Raw genomic sequence first — 16,510 nt, forward strand, 5'->3', positions numbered from 1 at the left:
TTTCATGTCCCCAGTATATTTTATGTTTGTTTTACAGCTAAGGAAAAAAACATTCAGGGAAAGTGTCCTTCAGAATGCAAGCTAACAAAAGAATAAAAATAAAATTATCAATTTTTATTTTTTCTTTCATTTAGGTAATTAAAATATACCAATATGTCATTCCCTCACTTGTCCCCACTGCTGATTTAAAAAAAGAAAAAAATTGTTTTTGAAATAAAATTATTTTTTTTACAAATTCGTGTTTTTTATTTCAGAATACTGAAATACAGAATTCAGGAAATCAATTTTAAATTTAATTTCTGATAAAAATGTTAACACAGCACTATTTTAAACTTTGTCCCCAGTGTTTCGCGTCATTCCCTCACAACAATGTTCTTATGACCTGCAATCTTCTTAGAATAAAAATATTTTAATAAAAACTTCAGAAGTTAACAACTGGCATCATAGAACAAAATTGCAGTATGTTTCCATCTTCAACTTAAAGAAGCTTTGCTGTGGAATAAATTTGAATGAATCAAACCAGGTAAAATTTTTTACATTTGTCATTCCCTCATGTCATTTTTTAGAGTAAAATAAAATACAACTTCATCGAGAAAGTGGATAATTATATGTTGCTTTCTTGTATGAATATAATTGTATGTGATTGACTTCAGAAATTAATTAGGCCTAACTGTTATTTTTAAATTTTATTGAATTCGTCATTCCCTCACTAGTGTATAAAGTGAGGGAATGATTCAAGATGAGTATATTATGAAATTTTTTTTTTGTTCAATCGTGCCAGCCAATTTTATTTCCCAAACCTGTAAAAACTATTAAATATATAAGACTAAATTATAATAAATATTATATATACTTAGTATGTTATCATTTTCAAACTTTAGGTAGATGTAACTTAGATAAAAACATGTATTAAAATAAAATATCATTCCCTCACTATTAGTGTCATTCCCTCACTTTTTAAGTAGTGAAAATAATTAATTTACTTATTAATTAATTTTAAAAATAATTAAAAAAGTAATAAATTTATTTATTAAATTAATTAATTAATTTTAAAAATAATTAAAAAAGTAATAAATCTATTTATTAAATTAATTAATTAATTATTATAAATTAATTAATTATAAATTAATTATTTAAAAAATTAATTTATTTAAATATTAAGTATAATTTATAGGATATGTACTTTCTTTATAATGCCATTACATATTTCTATTAATATAAAAAGTTTCAGAGCTTTTTATTCAATTTACTTTTTTGGGATTTTATGAACTGAAAAATGACAGTTTTTGTGAGAATGACCCATATATATATATATATATATATATATATATATATATATATATATATATATATATATATATATATATATATATATATATATATATATATATATATATATATATATATATATATATATATATATATTTATATATATATTTATTTATATATATATATATATATACTATATCATAAAATAAAATAAAGAATTAGTGTGTGTCTCCAACTGGATTGCTGATGATATATATATATATATATATATATATATATATATATATATATATATATATATATATATATATATATATATATATATATATATATATATATATATTTATATATATATTTATTTATATATATATATATATATACTATATCATAAAATAAAATAAAGAATTAGTGTGTGTCTCCAACTGGATTGCTGATGATATATATATATATATATATATATATATATATATATATATATATATATATATATATATATATATATATATATATATATATATATATATATATATTTATATATATATTTATTTATATATATATATATATATACTATATCATAAAATAAAATAAAGAATTAGTGTGTGTCTCCAACTGGATTGCTGATGATATATATATATATATATATATATATATATTTGTTTTTTTTTTTGTTCATTAGAATACAATGAGTTAAAATACTGTGCAAAATATCTCAAAAATATCAGTAAAAACATAAGTCATCAGATAACAGCAAAGGTGACTCTTTATTTTATATTTTAAATAACTGTCATTGAACAGTCGACCCAATTTTTGGGTTTACGATTACTTATGTTCAACTCCGTAGACTTGTAATTTTGAACCCAATCCTGTAGACAAGGGAACTCCTTGATCAAGTATTGGGAGAAATTTACCTTCTTGCAGGACTTTCTGACAAGACTTACCCTCCTTTGCGTTATATTGGGAGGAAAACCATGAAAGCCACCCATGGTTAGCCTGACGGAAAAGGCACTCTAACCTGAAATTCGTCTACCATTGAAGATATTTCACGTCAGCAATGTAGTCGGTGTAAGCCGGATGCGCAATTCGTATCGACTAGCCATCGCCGGGATTCGAACCCGGTTCATCTCATTGGAAGGCGAACACTCTATCCTCTGAGTCATCGCAGCTCAGCAACTGTTTTAACTGTAATTCGGTTTTTATGTACTGATCAAAAAACGCTCAAGTTAATCTTGACAGCTTTTATTTAACCTCTTTGGGACGGGCGAACCACAAATGCATTCGAACACTATCAGGATGGGAAAAAAATGAAAAGCAATTCCTGAACCGTTCGATGTCCCAATTTCGGAACTCTTTTTTTTTAAATGTTAAAGATTGGTAACTTAAATATATTTTATTGTTTCTTGGAATTGGAAAAACTGAGTATTGCTCAATCAAAATCTATTAATTATATAAAATTATATGTGTTGTGATTTGTATCATTTCAGAAATCAATCAGGGATTTTGATTTTTTAACGTGATTAGTAGCTAAACTGAAGAAAGTTTCGATTTAATTTATATGGAAACCTGTTAACACGCTTTTCAAAATGGCACTTTTTCCATTAATGCAAAATAAGACTCCGGTAGGTAAACGGTTAAATATGGGCACGACAATTTGGCTGACTCATTTGTGATTTTATTTAACATATCTAATAGGGAGGATGGATGAAACTGACGCTTTTATTTTCTAAACGCTATAGTGCGAAAAAGATATCTTATTGAAAAAAATAATATTAAAACAAAATAAAATCAGTTAATATCTTCAGTTGGAGCATCGTTCTAAAAATTTATGAAAACCGAAACGTTTAAGATTTTATTTAAATTTTTTAATACTACTTAAAAGTGTACAATCGACATGTAATAGTTTTTCATGCATATTTAATGATCTCAAGAAGTAAAATAAAATAAAATGTCATTAATATTTCAGAGCATAACTACAGCGTGTAAATAATCCATAAAATAACCTATTTTTTACCTTCAAATAACTTATTTTTACATTCATACCTTCAAATAACCCATTTTTACATTCATACCTTCAAATAACCCATTTTTACTTTTGCACCATCAAATAACCCATTTTTACTATCAAATAACCCTTTTTACTTTCATACCTTCAAATAACCCATTTTTAGCATCAAATAAGTACTTTTTTAAACTATTTGGATTAATCATAATAGGTTTGGATTAATTTGGCTTAATCCTAATAGGTTTGGATTAAGCATAATAGGTTTGGATTAATAATGTCTTTACGATCAGTTCACTGCGGTACACTTTTTAAATAACCCGCACAAATCGGTAGCATTTATGAGGTCGATTTTTATCTGCTTGTTCTATCTGCTGCGATTATATCTCATGAAAATTATTTGCATTTAAATTAATTTTTACCTGCATACTCTGGACACATGTCCACATGAGTTACGTTAAACCCTGAGTATACGCAACCGTTGAATGCCATTGCAAATGTCAGTAGAACTACTATGAGTTCAGGACGGCATCCTGATACAGTAATTCCAATAAGGCAGATTGCTGGTCCAAATAAACCTATAAATAAAACAGAAAATTAAAAATAGTGACACACGTAAAAAAAAAAAAAAAAAGTTTATCGCTTTAAGTTTTTAGGATATATTTAGTTTAAGCATAAAACACCTTCTTGATTGTTTTTCGAACATTTTTTAGAAACTAATTTAAAATAAAATTATGCAGTGCGCAGAAAAGAAGCACCCTGAATAACTTTTGGTCTATCATCTGGTCTTCACGTTTTAGAATTCAATTTTACATTTCAAAGTAAGATAAATTTTCGCATTCATGCTTGATTCCTGTTTTATTTAATTTGTTTTTAATATACTTTTAAAAGTTTAAGCATGCATAAAGAGGACCAGCTATTTTAACCCTTTGCACTGGAAGCCCTTTCAACTGTTAAAAAAATTAACGCAACCACTAAGATTTTTAAAGAATTTTTGGTATATTACCTTATAAAATCCCAGCATCACTGAATGAAGTGGTAACTAAACGTTAAGATGATACGTTAAAGTCATTTTTATGTGTTAATTTGAAAATGAACCAATAGGAAGCAACACATTATTTATAAACTTGTAGACTCAGACAAAAATTAAACTGAACCAAAAGTATTATTTTGAAAATATCTCTAGCTTTTGGAATAGAACAAATTTCAGCTTTGTAATCTTCACTCTCGAATCAGGTAAGATTAACTACTTGCACAAATGCAATAATATGTTTATTTGCCAGTGTTGTTCCTTGTACACTTACCAATTGAATTGAACACTTTGCGAATGGTTGTGATCGATAACTTGTTGGATTTTCTCAATTTATCTGCAATGTAAGAAGCTACCCATGCAGTTAGAGCTTGTGCAATATAGGGTAATGCAGATAATACACCATTCTGAAAGAGAAATGTTCATTTTTATCACTTGTTTTCACTGCGTTGAAATAATTTGTCTTTGTTACTATGATCATAAAAAAGAAGTTGATTTTTGAAGCGAAAAGAAACCTAGTACTGCATCTCTAACACAATGTATCACTTGCAATAATCGAAAAAAAAATCATTTTTAAAAATAAGACTTTGAATTTGGTTTTAGAATTTTATGCTTCAAAACTTAAAGGAATGTTTTAGAGCCGCGAATATTTGCTTTAGTAACGACAATTAATCTATATATATGGGACATCCGATTTTAAAAATATTAAATTATTTGTGCAAATAAAATAAATACTGCGGATATTGGTGCTAGAAGCAAGCGTAACAAATAGTTGAAATTTAAACGGTAGTTGAACTTTAAATTAGAAAATTTTTCGACACTGGTTGTAAAGGCATTTCTTTTCTATTTTAATTTTTTATAAAAAGTAATTAAAACACCGTAACATATTAATAGTTATATAATACTTTATTCTTTTGTCGTAGGTCTATTTATATTCTAAAAATAGTGTTAAAGGAGGATTGCTTTTTCAAAAGATTTTATAAAGTTGTAAAGGCATAAAAACGAAATTTGTAGAATTTTAAGAAATTCAACCGTATTTACAAACGGCTCACACTGATGTGTTTGGAATAAAGGGAGATAGACCATTTAGGAGCAGCTGTTGGATTATCGATATGTAACTACATAAAATATTTTACAAAAGCGTAGTATTTGACCGGCCTACATTACAATAAAAATTGGAACAAATATAGCTACCAAAATAAATTACTCACTGATTTTAAGTCAAAATGAAGAATAGAACTCAAATAGGTTGGCATCTCTGTAAGCAAGATCAGGAATCCAAAATTGTGTCCAATATGGGCAAAAACTAAAGCCCACATGGGTACAGAAGTAAAAATACTTTTCCACGGAATTGCAGCTTTCTAAATTTTAAAAAAAAAATTATGATTTTAATAATTTTAGTATACATGTATTCGTTAAAGTTTTTCATGCTATAAATAAATAAATAAAACATCTATATCCATAAAAAACTAATTCCATAATATACCTCCCTCTCTCTTTATATATATATATATATATATATATATATATATATATATATATATATATATATATATATATATATATATATATATATATATATATATATATATATGTTATTTATTTATTTGTAAAATTAATTTTTATATCGTAGCTAAAACTCTCTACCATAAGAAATAATATTATCTGAAAGTCAATATTTACTAATTTAAGAATTAACAGTAGCGTTTCCTAAAGTTGTACAATTGGTTTCTCAAATATGTCGTTACAAAGGTGTCAATTGAATTAGGGTATTTCAAAAGAATATAGTTTTGAATTACAACCCATGACTTAAAACTGGAAACAAATGTTAATGATTTGAAAGGACTCAAATAAGTAGAAACCTTTGATGGACATCATGATTACAAATGGCATATCACATGAATACAGAACAAAATGATACCACAGAGTTTGAAACACACCTTTGTGGTACCATTATGCTCTGTTGTTTGCAACACCTTCTTGTTTTTCAGTGGCGCCCTCCATGGCTAAGAATTCAACTACTGCCTCACACCAATATCACAGCCCATTTTACAAAGAGGACATATTTACACATCATTCATCCATCCGTACATCGTAATTTTGATCTGAACCAGAGCAATATCAATCTCCACACCTGTACCCTTAGAGGCATTGAAAATATTGAAAATTGTGCTATAGAAATTGAAGGACTGTGTGACCCCGTTAGATCTAACGTGCACCAAACACCATTTTGTACACTGGAATCTTCGGCAAGCGAGGATCCATCTCACGACTTCTTGAACATAGGCTCAACACTCTACCAACTAGGCTATCCCAGCATCTCAGTTACGATAAAATAGTTTATAAATGTTTAATTTATTTTAGAAATTTCAGACTTTTTTTATTAGCACTAGAAGACGGTACTTCGCGATTTCCTCAAATTTTCGGGGGTATTTTGTAAATTACATTTATTAAACTAAAATTGGAATGGTAAATCATAAAACTTTGCGTGACTTGTGATATTCAAATTAAATCTCTTACTAACTGTTTTGGACACCTGACACGACTTAAAAGGTTTATAAGGAAAAAAGAGGTAATACAAATTTGTTTATAACTAGTGAACATTTTTTTTTCACTTTGCCTACCATTTAAGATTCAAAGGAAGCAATAATGTGCCAATAAATAGCAATGAAAGCATTTATATTGTTAATATATTAATGTAGATAGAACTTTAAGGTTCCTATTGCTAAAATCTTGTAATGAAAAATGTGCGTTGCCATCGTTTCTTTTTTAAGAAAGAAACGAGTTTTTCAAAAAGGTATTGGAGCAAATGGTTTAAAAAAGGGAAGTAGGCATGCACTCACCAGCACTTTCGTGCAGAATACCATACATTTAGCAGCAGGGTTGAATGCCTGTGTATACCAGGACGGAAAAGGAGCAAAAACTGGTTCGAGATACCAAAACTACCGAGATATTTTTACAATTTTAGCATATGTATAAAAAAAATGCTTCAATGTTGAGAAAGAGTAGATATTGGTAAATAGTTTGAAGAAAAGAATAGATTTAGATAGCTTTCCAGTAACGTGTTAGCGGAAAGTTCTTATCAATCCTTAGAATATGCGCTATCTCTTCTAAATTTTGTTGCTACAACTTATAAACACCATCTATGTAAAACTATATGAAAGGCACCTCACCTCCTTAGGCTTCTCGTCTTTGTTTTGTTCGATGAAAAATAATTCTTCCTTTGAAATACTAGGATGGCTTGCTGGTGTTTCATAGATAAGACCGCCCCAAAATAGAAACCATACGCATCCTATAGCACCTGCAAAAATAAAACTACACATTAATGATAAATTCTTAAACAGAATGCGTCAAACCTATACGGAATATTCACAGGATACGATCAAAGGTCCCAAGAGGATATAACATGGGATCGCAAACAACGTTTATGGAATGAAATTCCCATGCAAGCTCAGAATCTGAAAGGTGGAGGAAAGTTTTTCTGCAACAGGACCACCCTGATTTTCTTAGAAGTGTGTGAGTTACAGGGCAGCAAGTGTATTGAACCCGCAGGGAAAGTTTGATGAATCAGGTTGATTTTTTCCTACGGGCTCACTTTTTTAAGCGACGCCTGTCGACCAATGAAAAGACCTCATTTCTCGGATTCTCATTGCTGAACGGAGATCAAAAGCACACTAGGAACCTGTTTCTGAAAATCATTTTATGTCTTTGTTAAGAGTGCAATGACGTCAGCAGAAGTCATTCTAAAAAATGTAAGAATTAATCAATTAAATCTTTTAATAGTTAGCCCGTTTGTTGTACCTTTTGTTAATGTTTGCAAAGTTAAAACCTGTATATATTTTTCGTAAACAAGTTTGCGACTCTATACTCTGTATTCGGGAATTAGTTTTCATGCTTTTGATGCATTTTATCAACCCCTGAATATGCCAATCAAATTTTGGAAAACCCTGTTTATATTTCTTTCTTTCAAATATCTATATAATGCCGTTTTGTTAAAAAAAAAATACATTTAAGGGCTTTCCAAAACGCAGAAGCAAACAACATATCAATATTTTTGACAGTAAGCAACATATCTGTTTCGACTAACGTAAGAAGCGCATAAATTTAACTTCATTTTTTAAGCGGAAATTATTATAGTGCAAAAACTACATATACTTAATTTTAACATTTTATTTCATTCTTTTCTTACAAATTTATTATCTGGACCAAGATCCCCAATTATACTTTTCGTAAATAGAATAAGCGTCTGAAGATCACACGATTTCCCCTATCTCCACACTTTTACCTTCAGGGTTTCGGCAAACCTTACTTTTCCACCCTAAACTTTTACTCAAAAGTACTCCCGTGTGTAAAATATGCCAAATGGTAACGAACAAGGGTTAAGTGTTGAAAGAAGGGAAATCACGCATCCTTGAGATATCAATATATGTTACTTTTACCTTGATATTTGCCAATATATGGAATAGAATATACAGAATATATGTAGTACACAAAATAGATTCTTACGATAAAATATGTCAGGATCCTGATTCCTCTCCCACGCATTTGATTGACCCCTTGACCTGAGGGTCAGAGGGTGAAGGACACTGGAGGTGTCGTCCCCTACATTGGGGGTGGAGCAAAGGACTGTTTCTTATGGGAAAGAGGATTTTTTTAGAGATCAGATTTGTTTTGAACGCCGAAGAGTAGAGTTGTAATTGAACGATGATAGGTTTAGTATGAACGAAAAAGAAAGGGAGCAGTTGCGCTCCAAAAACATTATACTCAACAGCTCATGTATCTATTTGTAACCTTTCTGTAAATAATTCTATAATCAAGAATTTAATAATAAATAAGCTATAATTGAAATAATCCTTGGTCATCCTTATTGAGGAGTCTTTAAAAACGAACCAAGAGACAAAATGTTTCACAAAATATATACATATATATAGAATAAATAATATGTAGAATAGATAATATGTAGAATAGATAATATATAGAATAAATAATATGTGGAATAGATAATATATAGAATAAATAATATGTAGAATAGAGAATATGTAGAATAGATAATATATATAGAATATAAAGAATAGATGTAGTATATAGAATGGATAATAGAATAGAACAGATACACAGAACTGAATATATGCAATATTCTAACTAGAATACAGAATAAATAAATTAGATGTAGTATATAGAGCAGGGGTTTCGAACTTACATGAAGCCGCGGGCCACAATTCAAAACACAAATCAAATGGCGGGCCACAACTTTATCAAAATTTTATGAAGGACTTTTTTATGTTTGAAAGAACATTAAATATTACTATCAGATTTTTAATAAGTTGTACAAAACAAAAGTATTGAATTACAAATTAAAATAAGTTGTTGATTATTAAAAATATTTAATTGTTATTAACAATATTTTTAAAAATATTAAATAAATAAAAAAAAATCGGGCTACAATAACTTTAATGTGCACCCATATATTAAACAAATAATGTGCAACAGATATCTAATTGTAAAGATATAAAACTTTAAAAAGGATGGTATTAAAACTTACATAGTAGCACACAAAATATTCTATGAGAAAATTGAGATTTGTCTGCTACAACCACCAGAGAATAGATATTTAAATTTAAAATTAACAAATGTGTGTGTCAATGTTTTCGTCCAAAATGAGTGAGTGGTTTCAAAAAGTTAAATCGGATAATTTCTTCGAGAAAATTTTTGATACGCACATGCTAAATTATCTTCACAAAATAAAAAAAAATTAAATAAAATAGAGCTACATACCCGATTATTTTGCATTTGAATAAATATTTTCCTTTGTGCAAAACCAGAGAAAAATATTTTTTTTGCACCGCTGGTATAAAATTTCACAGAAACGAAGAAATTAGGTTTTTATTAACGAAAAAAGTATTTTAAAGTATTTACGAAAATTGCCCGCAAAAAAATGACAACTAATATAGTTTAGCTCGCGGGCCACAAAACAAGGCTTCGAGGGCCGGATGCGGCCCCCGGGCCGCCAGTTGGAAACCCCAGATATAGAGTATATGCATAGAATGGAATATATGCATATAATTTATAGAATAGATAATATATAGAGAACAGATGCTTGGTAAAACTTAATGCAGTGAAATATGCTTCAACTTTTTTTAAATGAAAGACGATACCTTTAATTCAGTATTAAAAATATGTAAGCTGAATGTAATATTCTATAAATGTTTTACACTTTAGGAAATGTTTTTGTTTTCTTTTACAAATATCAAACAGAGTACTCACCAAAAACATAGAAGCATGAAGGCCATCCACCCAGAAAATCTGTGCTGCAGAGAACACCAGAAATGGACATGGAGACGACATTTCCAAATTGGTTTCCGGTAAATATTAATGTGGAGAGTCTGCTCCTCTCTATCTTTGGTGCCCAAGTGCTGATGGCGAAATTGATGGCTGGAAATGTCACACCCTAAAATTTTCATACTTTATAGACTACGTAAGTTCAATGATTATCAACAGCATTTATACAAAATAAGAATAAATAAAAAAGAAACAGGCGTGTGTGCTATTAAAAGTTTCTCGGTGTTAGATTAAATAACTATATATTTAATTGTTATTTTATCCTATTCAACTAAAACTGTCAGATTATCATTAAAAAAGATGGAATTCAAACTGTTAACTGTGAGAAAAATATTAACGGATTATTTTCCTCTAATTCGGTTAAACTACCAGGATTTTTTCCACACCAGCTAAGATCAAGCGCACGTTCTTCGAAAACTGGAAGATAAGCAATGGGATTTTAAGTTTCAAAATCAGGCAGAAAAACTTACTTTCTCTGAACAAACATAACTTTTTTCTGACCCTAAAAATATTGGGGGGAAATCGCAATTTGTGGTGAATGTTGTCCCAGTTGTTTGGCCAGGAGAACGGTCGAACGTTTGAACCTAATTTCACTTTTTCAAAAATGCCAACTGCTCCGGACACGTCAGTATAATTCAAAAAACGATCAATAACGACAAACTATAATTAACAAGCATTTGACTAATTTAGCGTGCTTTTCGAAAGGTTTTGCTTTAACATGACATAACTATAACAGAGGGATGAATTATATCAGTCTACGAATTATTTAGAAATAGTGGTGGATAAAAATCTACTTAATTGAATTTATTACACCAAGAAACACAATTAATAAACTACCACTCGAAAATGCTTGAAAGTCACTCCTTTAAACCATACCTGCCAACTTTCACTCTTTCCAAGAATGGATTTTCAGAGTGGTTGTAAAGCAATAAACGAAAAACAATCTGGGTCAAAAAGATATTTATATTTTGATCCCGTTGAAATTCGCCTGCGAAAGGATTATTATGCTTTGATATATTTATTGTAATCATTTATATGTAGTGGTGGTCAAACTCATTTATAATTATCATTATAATTCAAAAAGTTAATTGGAATAACCTGAGTATTGCTACCACTTTAAATATGAAAATAAAATCTTCCGGAAAATCCGGAAGAGTTGGCAGGTATAAATCATTAAATTAGGGATCCGATCACTAGGTCAACGGTTATTCAGTGTGCACCGTTTTTTATTTTGCGCGCTGTACAAATAAATAAGTTAACAAAAATGTCAAATTCGTTACCTTCAACTATTTGTTAAACATTTACCCATGAGGTCGTTCTGGAAATCAATATAATTTCTGCTCAAAATTATTTAAAATATTCTTTGACTTTTCAGAAAAAGAGAGCGCCATGGAGTTATTGTCGTGAAGTTATTGTGTCCTCTTTTTTTCCAAAGGCTCGATAAAGAATGAAAAACAAATCATTAAAGCAAGAGAAGAATTTTTATATCCAACGCCTATCAGCACAGACAGTGATTTAAGTGACATAAAAAAAGATCAAAAAAGGTTTTATTTTCGTTTATTGCCTGATTTAGACAAATCTAGAATTTTTTTAAGTTATCAATCCGTAAATGATAAGACGCAAATTGTTTGTTTCAGTGGCAAAGTAATGATATCAGAATTCAGTGTAAGGTTAGATTTTCGTATTTTAAAACAGAACAAGGCTTATTTTAAGCTTTATCTGAATTTTCGGTATCATGCAATAAAATTAACATTAAAAATACTGATATAAATAAATAAACACTCAAGAATAAGCACTTACTATTTGATCAGTGATATTCAAAACATTTCACTTTCATTTTGAAAAAGTTTCTGATAATAAAAAATCTAATACCTGAGAATTAGTTTAAGAATCATTAACTTTTAGTCAAAAGCATTGCAATGAAGCTTTTTGGTCATTTTTCTCTCGAATGCTCGTGTTTTTCTTCTTCTTTTCTTTTTTGTTCATGTAATTAACAGGGATGCCAACTGCTCCGCTTTTTGGAATAGTTTTTATAAAGTGGCAGCAAATTATATAGTAAAATTCGTTAAAGAAAGATAGTTACGCCTACTATTTACTATAGTAACCAGTAGATTGACACTTTAACGTTGTATTTAATATCATTCTTATAATTTTTGATATTTAGTGGTGAAAACATTACTTAAAATGAAAAATACTAAAATAAAAGTAACTTAAATTTCGCTACCACTAGAAAATACTATTTTACAAAGCGGAGGAAGTTGGCATCTCTGAATTAACTAAAGAGGCATCACCAAAATCAAAAAATTGTCGTATAGAAGAAAATTCAGAAAGGATAAAGGAAGAAACAAGGAAGAGAATTAATGAATCGTGAATGAATTTGAACGAATCAGAGTATGGATGATGCAGTTCCTTAATAAGTGAAAACAAAATCCTAAGATTAGTGGTACAACACAGAAAAACACGATAAGGGTTCTCACACGATAACATAAGGGTTCTGCTCCTAGTTTTTCCAAGATTGATGAATTTCTAAGGTTAATAGACACCTTCCAGCATACACTAGCCTGGTAATCCTTACATCGATGTTTTTTTTCTCAAAGTTAAGGACCTGGTTAATGATAATTGAAGCCAATGGCATATTGGTTTCGGATTTCAACCTGCACCAGAGCAGAGTACTGGCAACACGAATTCAACCTAAGTTACAAACCATAAGAAACGTCAAAATAATTGCTTTTAAAATTTTATCAATCACTATTCTATGAACAACAGTGAGCTAAAATATATCAATTCTGTTTGAACTATACTATATCTAATATCCGACCCCTGGCCCACTTTTTCAGTAGCAATGCTAATTTATTAGAGAAATTCAATTAATTTTTCACTGTTTTTAATCTTTTATTGATACAACACTGCAAACGATTGGAGCTTCAGTCTTTTCCCTAGCTGTTCGTAACTCTGATTTCTTATTGGTGCTACGATTCTGCCAATGGTGTTGCATCTGCAGTAAATAGTTCAAAGTGATATTTTCTTTTTTCTATATCATGATTATTTTTCGTTCTGTTTTCAAAACTCGTGATGAACTTCATGCCTTCACAAATCAAGATGAAAAGGTAAAAGGCCCCTGTGGGGCCTAAAAGCCTTGAGCAATAATATGACTATGACTATGAACTGTACAGTCAGAGGTCGTGTATTGGCTAATATATTTCACTGACTGAAACTTTCAACCGAAGTTCGCTATTCAGGAATGAGTTAACCGATTATAAATACCCGTTAGATTATTTTTAGGTTTTTGCCGACTAGTAGTAGTTTTCAACTTTAACCAGTTTCTCATAGGTTTTTTCTTATTTTTTTGTTTCAACCTATACATATTGCATAAGGTGATAATTTTCTAGTCAGTTTTAAATACTGCCTATGCTTGTAAAATAGAGAAAGAAAAAAACCTAACAAATGCACTTACCTCTCCAAGTCCTTCAAGAACTCGGACGACAATGAAAGCAGCAGTCCCCCAACTTGCCGCCACTGGTGTCAGGAGGGAAAGAACAGCTGTGACCAGGACACCGCCACCAAACAGCCACTTGGCACCAAATTTTTCTGAAAGGATTCCGCCAGGCAGTTGAGTTGCAATGTAGCCATAAAAGAAAGATCCCAAAATATGGCCTTGAGCTGTAGTATCCCAATTGTATTGGTCTCCCTAAAATCATATCAGATATTATCTATGAGATCAAAACAAAAGTATCGAACTTTTCAATGACCCTTCTCTCAAAATATAATAGTTCTTAATTATGTATATTATTCCTACTTATTTTTTCGATTTTAAACCTCCGTTGCGCACAGACAAATATTTTTAGAGGAAAGTGCCACTAAGCCTCGCAAAATACTATTACATTAGTGCATTATATAATAGACTAATGCAGGTATGCGAATTGTTCCGCTTTCTGTCCAACGAATGATAAATTTGTAGTTTAAGATTTCTCACGCCTTTTAAAATGCCATAACAGATTGCTTTTTACATATTACTTTTAATTTGTTTTACGTAGAGGTGGAATTATTACTTAAAATGATAAGTACCTAACTAAAATTAACCTTAAATTCAATACCACTAAAAATTCCACTTATCAAAACGGAGCACGTTATCAATTTGTGAATTAATATAAGCAATATGACGAAACATCATTTAATCAAATACATTCTTTTTCAAAAGTTATGGTGGTAGAAATAGATGCCAAACTACGAGGAGACAGCCAAATTTTAAACTGGCGGCAAGATTCGGATTAAAAATTGCAGAATTCATTTCGGTTGATTAGCTAATTTGGTACCTACATTAAATACATTGCCATTTATACTATTTGATGATATAAAAAAGCATTATTTCTTTCCGAAATAGACAAATAACAAGACATATTGACCACCACCTTTTATTTATTGGCAAAGCATGCATGACGTGTCTTAACGTCAAATGATTCCAATGGGTTAAGCTTCATAAAAGGGTTAAGAAAAACGCAGTCACCGTCAAATTACATTTAAAATAACGCGTCGTTTGCGATTTCGTTGGGAAAAGAATATTACTCAATGTATGTGGCAATGCAGCAAATTCTTACTCTCGTGCTATAACAATATGGTTCCATACAATTTATATAAAAATAAAGTTGTTTTCAATTCAACTAAATATCTGAAGTCAGAAAATAAATGTTTTATTAACATGCATGCCAACTACTCTCGTTCTGAAGGGATCAATTTCTAGAATATTTAAAATGGTTAGCAAGCTTTATCAGAATAGTTGAAACGGAAAAATATTTTGAAGTGTAACTTCTAATGCGACTTGCAACAAGGTTGCGTTAAACGTTTAACGCCACCGTTGTCATGGAAACTAGATTTCTCTTTACATTCGTTGAGGGCATGATGATGGAAATTCCATTCATTATGATGATGGAAATTACATTCATGATGATGGAAATTTTAATCATAACAATAAAAGTGAAGAAATATTTGTACTCAAAACAGGTGAATATTGCTAGTTGCAGACAGCTTTCTTGACTACTATTGCGTAATAAGGAACGTAGCTGTCAAAAAGAAATCATATCTCCCAGTCATTAAAGCGGGAGCCGTTGTGGCTCAGGGGACAGGGGTGAAAGCGAGACGGAAAAGAGCTGGTAGTAAAACCATTTCAGTTATGGCTAGTTTTGGGGAGGAGTTTACTTATTCTTTTTTTAAATTTTTCAGCAATATCTACTTTATCTTGAAAAAGAAGCAGTTTTATATATATGCCAGAATTATAAAAGAAATCTTGATAGTTACAGATATTTCATTTTTTTCGAAAAAAAATGCTGGAATGAAATGTTTTAAGTACCAGGTTTTCTCTTTTCCGTCTTGCTATATAAGGGCTTTCACCCATGGCAGGGGATACAGCATTCGCCTGCCAAAGAGGTGAACCGGGTTCTAATCCCAATGACGGCTGCATACCTGCCAACTTTCACTCTTTCCGAGAATGGATTTTCAGAGTGGCTGTAAAACAATAAACGAAAAACAATCTGATACAAAAATATATTTATATTTTGATCACGTTGAAATTCGCTGGGGCAGGGATTATTATGCTGTCTTATATTTATTGTAATTATTTATATGTAGTGGTGGTCAAACTCATTTATAATTATCATTATAATTCAAAAAGTTAATTGGAATAACCTGAGTATTGCTACCACTTTAAATATGAAAATAAAATCTTCCTGAAGAGTTGGCATGTATGCGACTGGTCACTTTGCAACGACGGTTATAAAATAAAATGAAATCGTAATAGTGGGTTTCAGCTTGTCACTCCGTGTGGTTGGAAGAAAAATGAGACTTCTTGAATATTTTTTGATAGCTATAATCTGTGATTTTCT

The 16,510-nt window shown here is 30.1% G+C and overlaps 1 protein-coding gene across 4 annotated transcripts in view; it reads right to left on the minus strand.

The window, feature by feature from the left end:
• LOC107446766 (putative inorganic phosphate cotransporter) overlaps positions 1-16,510 on the minus strand; it is a 52,352-nt gene that overhangs the window by 2,407 nt on the left and 33,435 nt on the right. For all 4 annotated transcript variants that reach the window (XM_021145281.4, XM_043048140.3, XM_016061522.4 and 1 more), the window contains 6 exons: positions 14,089-14,322; positions 10,560-10,743; positions 7,469-7,596; positions 5,507-5,656; positions 4,570-4,702; positions 3,688-3,843 (listed from right to left, as the gene is read on the minus strand). In XM_021145281.4, the coding sequence (XP_021000940.2) occupies positions 3,688-3,843; positions 4,570-4,702; positions 5,507-5,656; positions 7,469-7,596; positions 10,560-10,743; positions 14,089-14,322 (985 nt within the window). The remainder of the gene's footprint in view (positions 1-3,687; positions 3,844-4,569; positions 4,703-5,506; positions 5,657-7,468; positions 7,597-10,559; positions 10,744-14,088; positions 14,323-16,510) is intronic.

The sequence above is a fragment of the Parasteatoda tepidariorum genome, chromosome 4 (genome assembly GCF_982258835.1).
Source record: "Parasteatoda tepidariorum strain Cologne lab strain chromosome 4, Ptep-v5.0, whole genome shotgun sequence".
Lineage (NCBI taxonomy): Eukaryota > Metazoa > Arthropoda > Arachnida > Araneae > Theridiidae > Parasteatoda > Parasteatoda tepidariorum.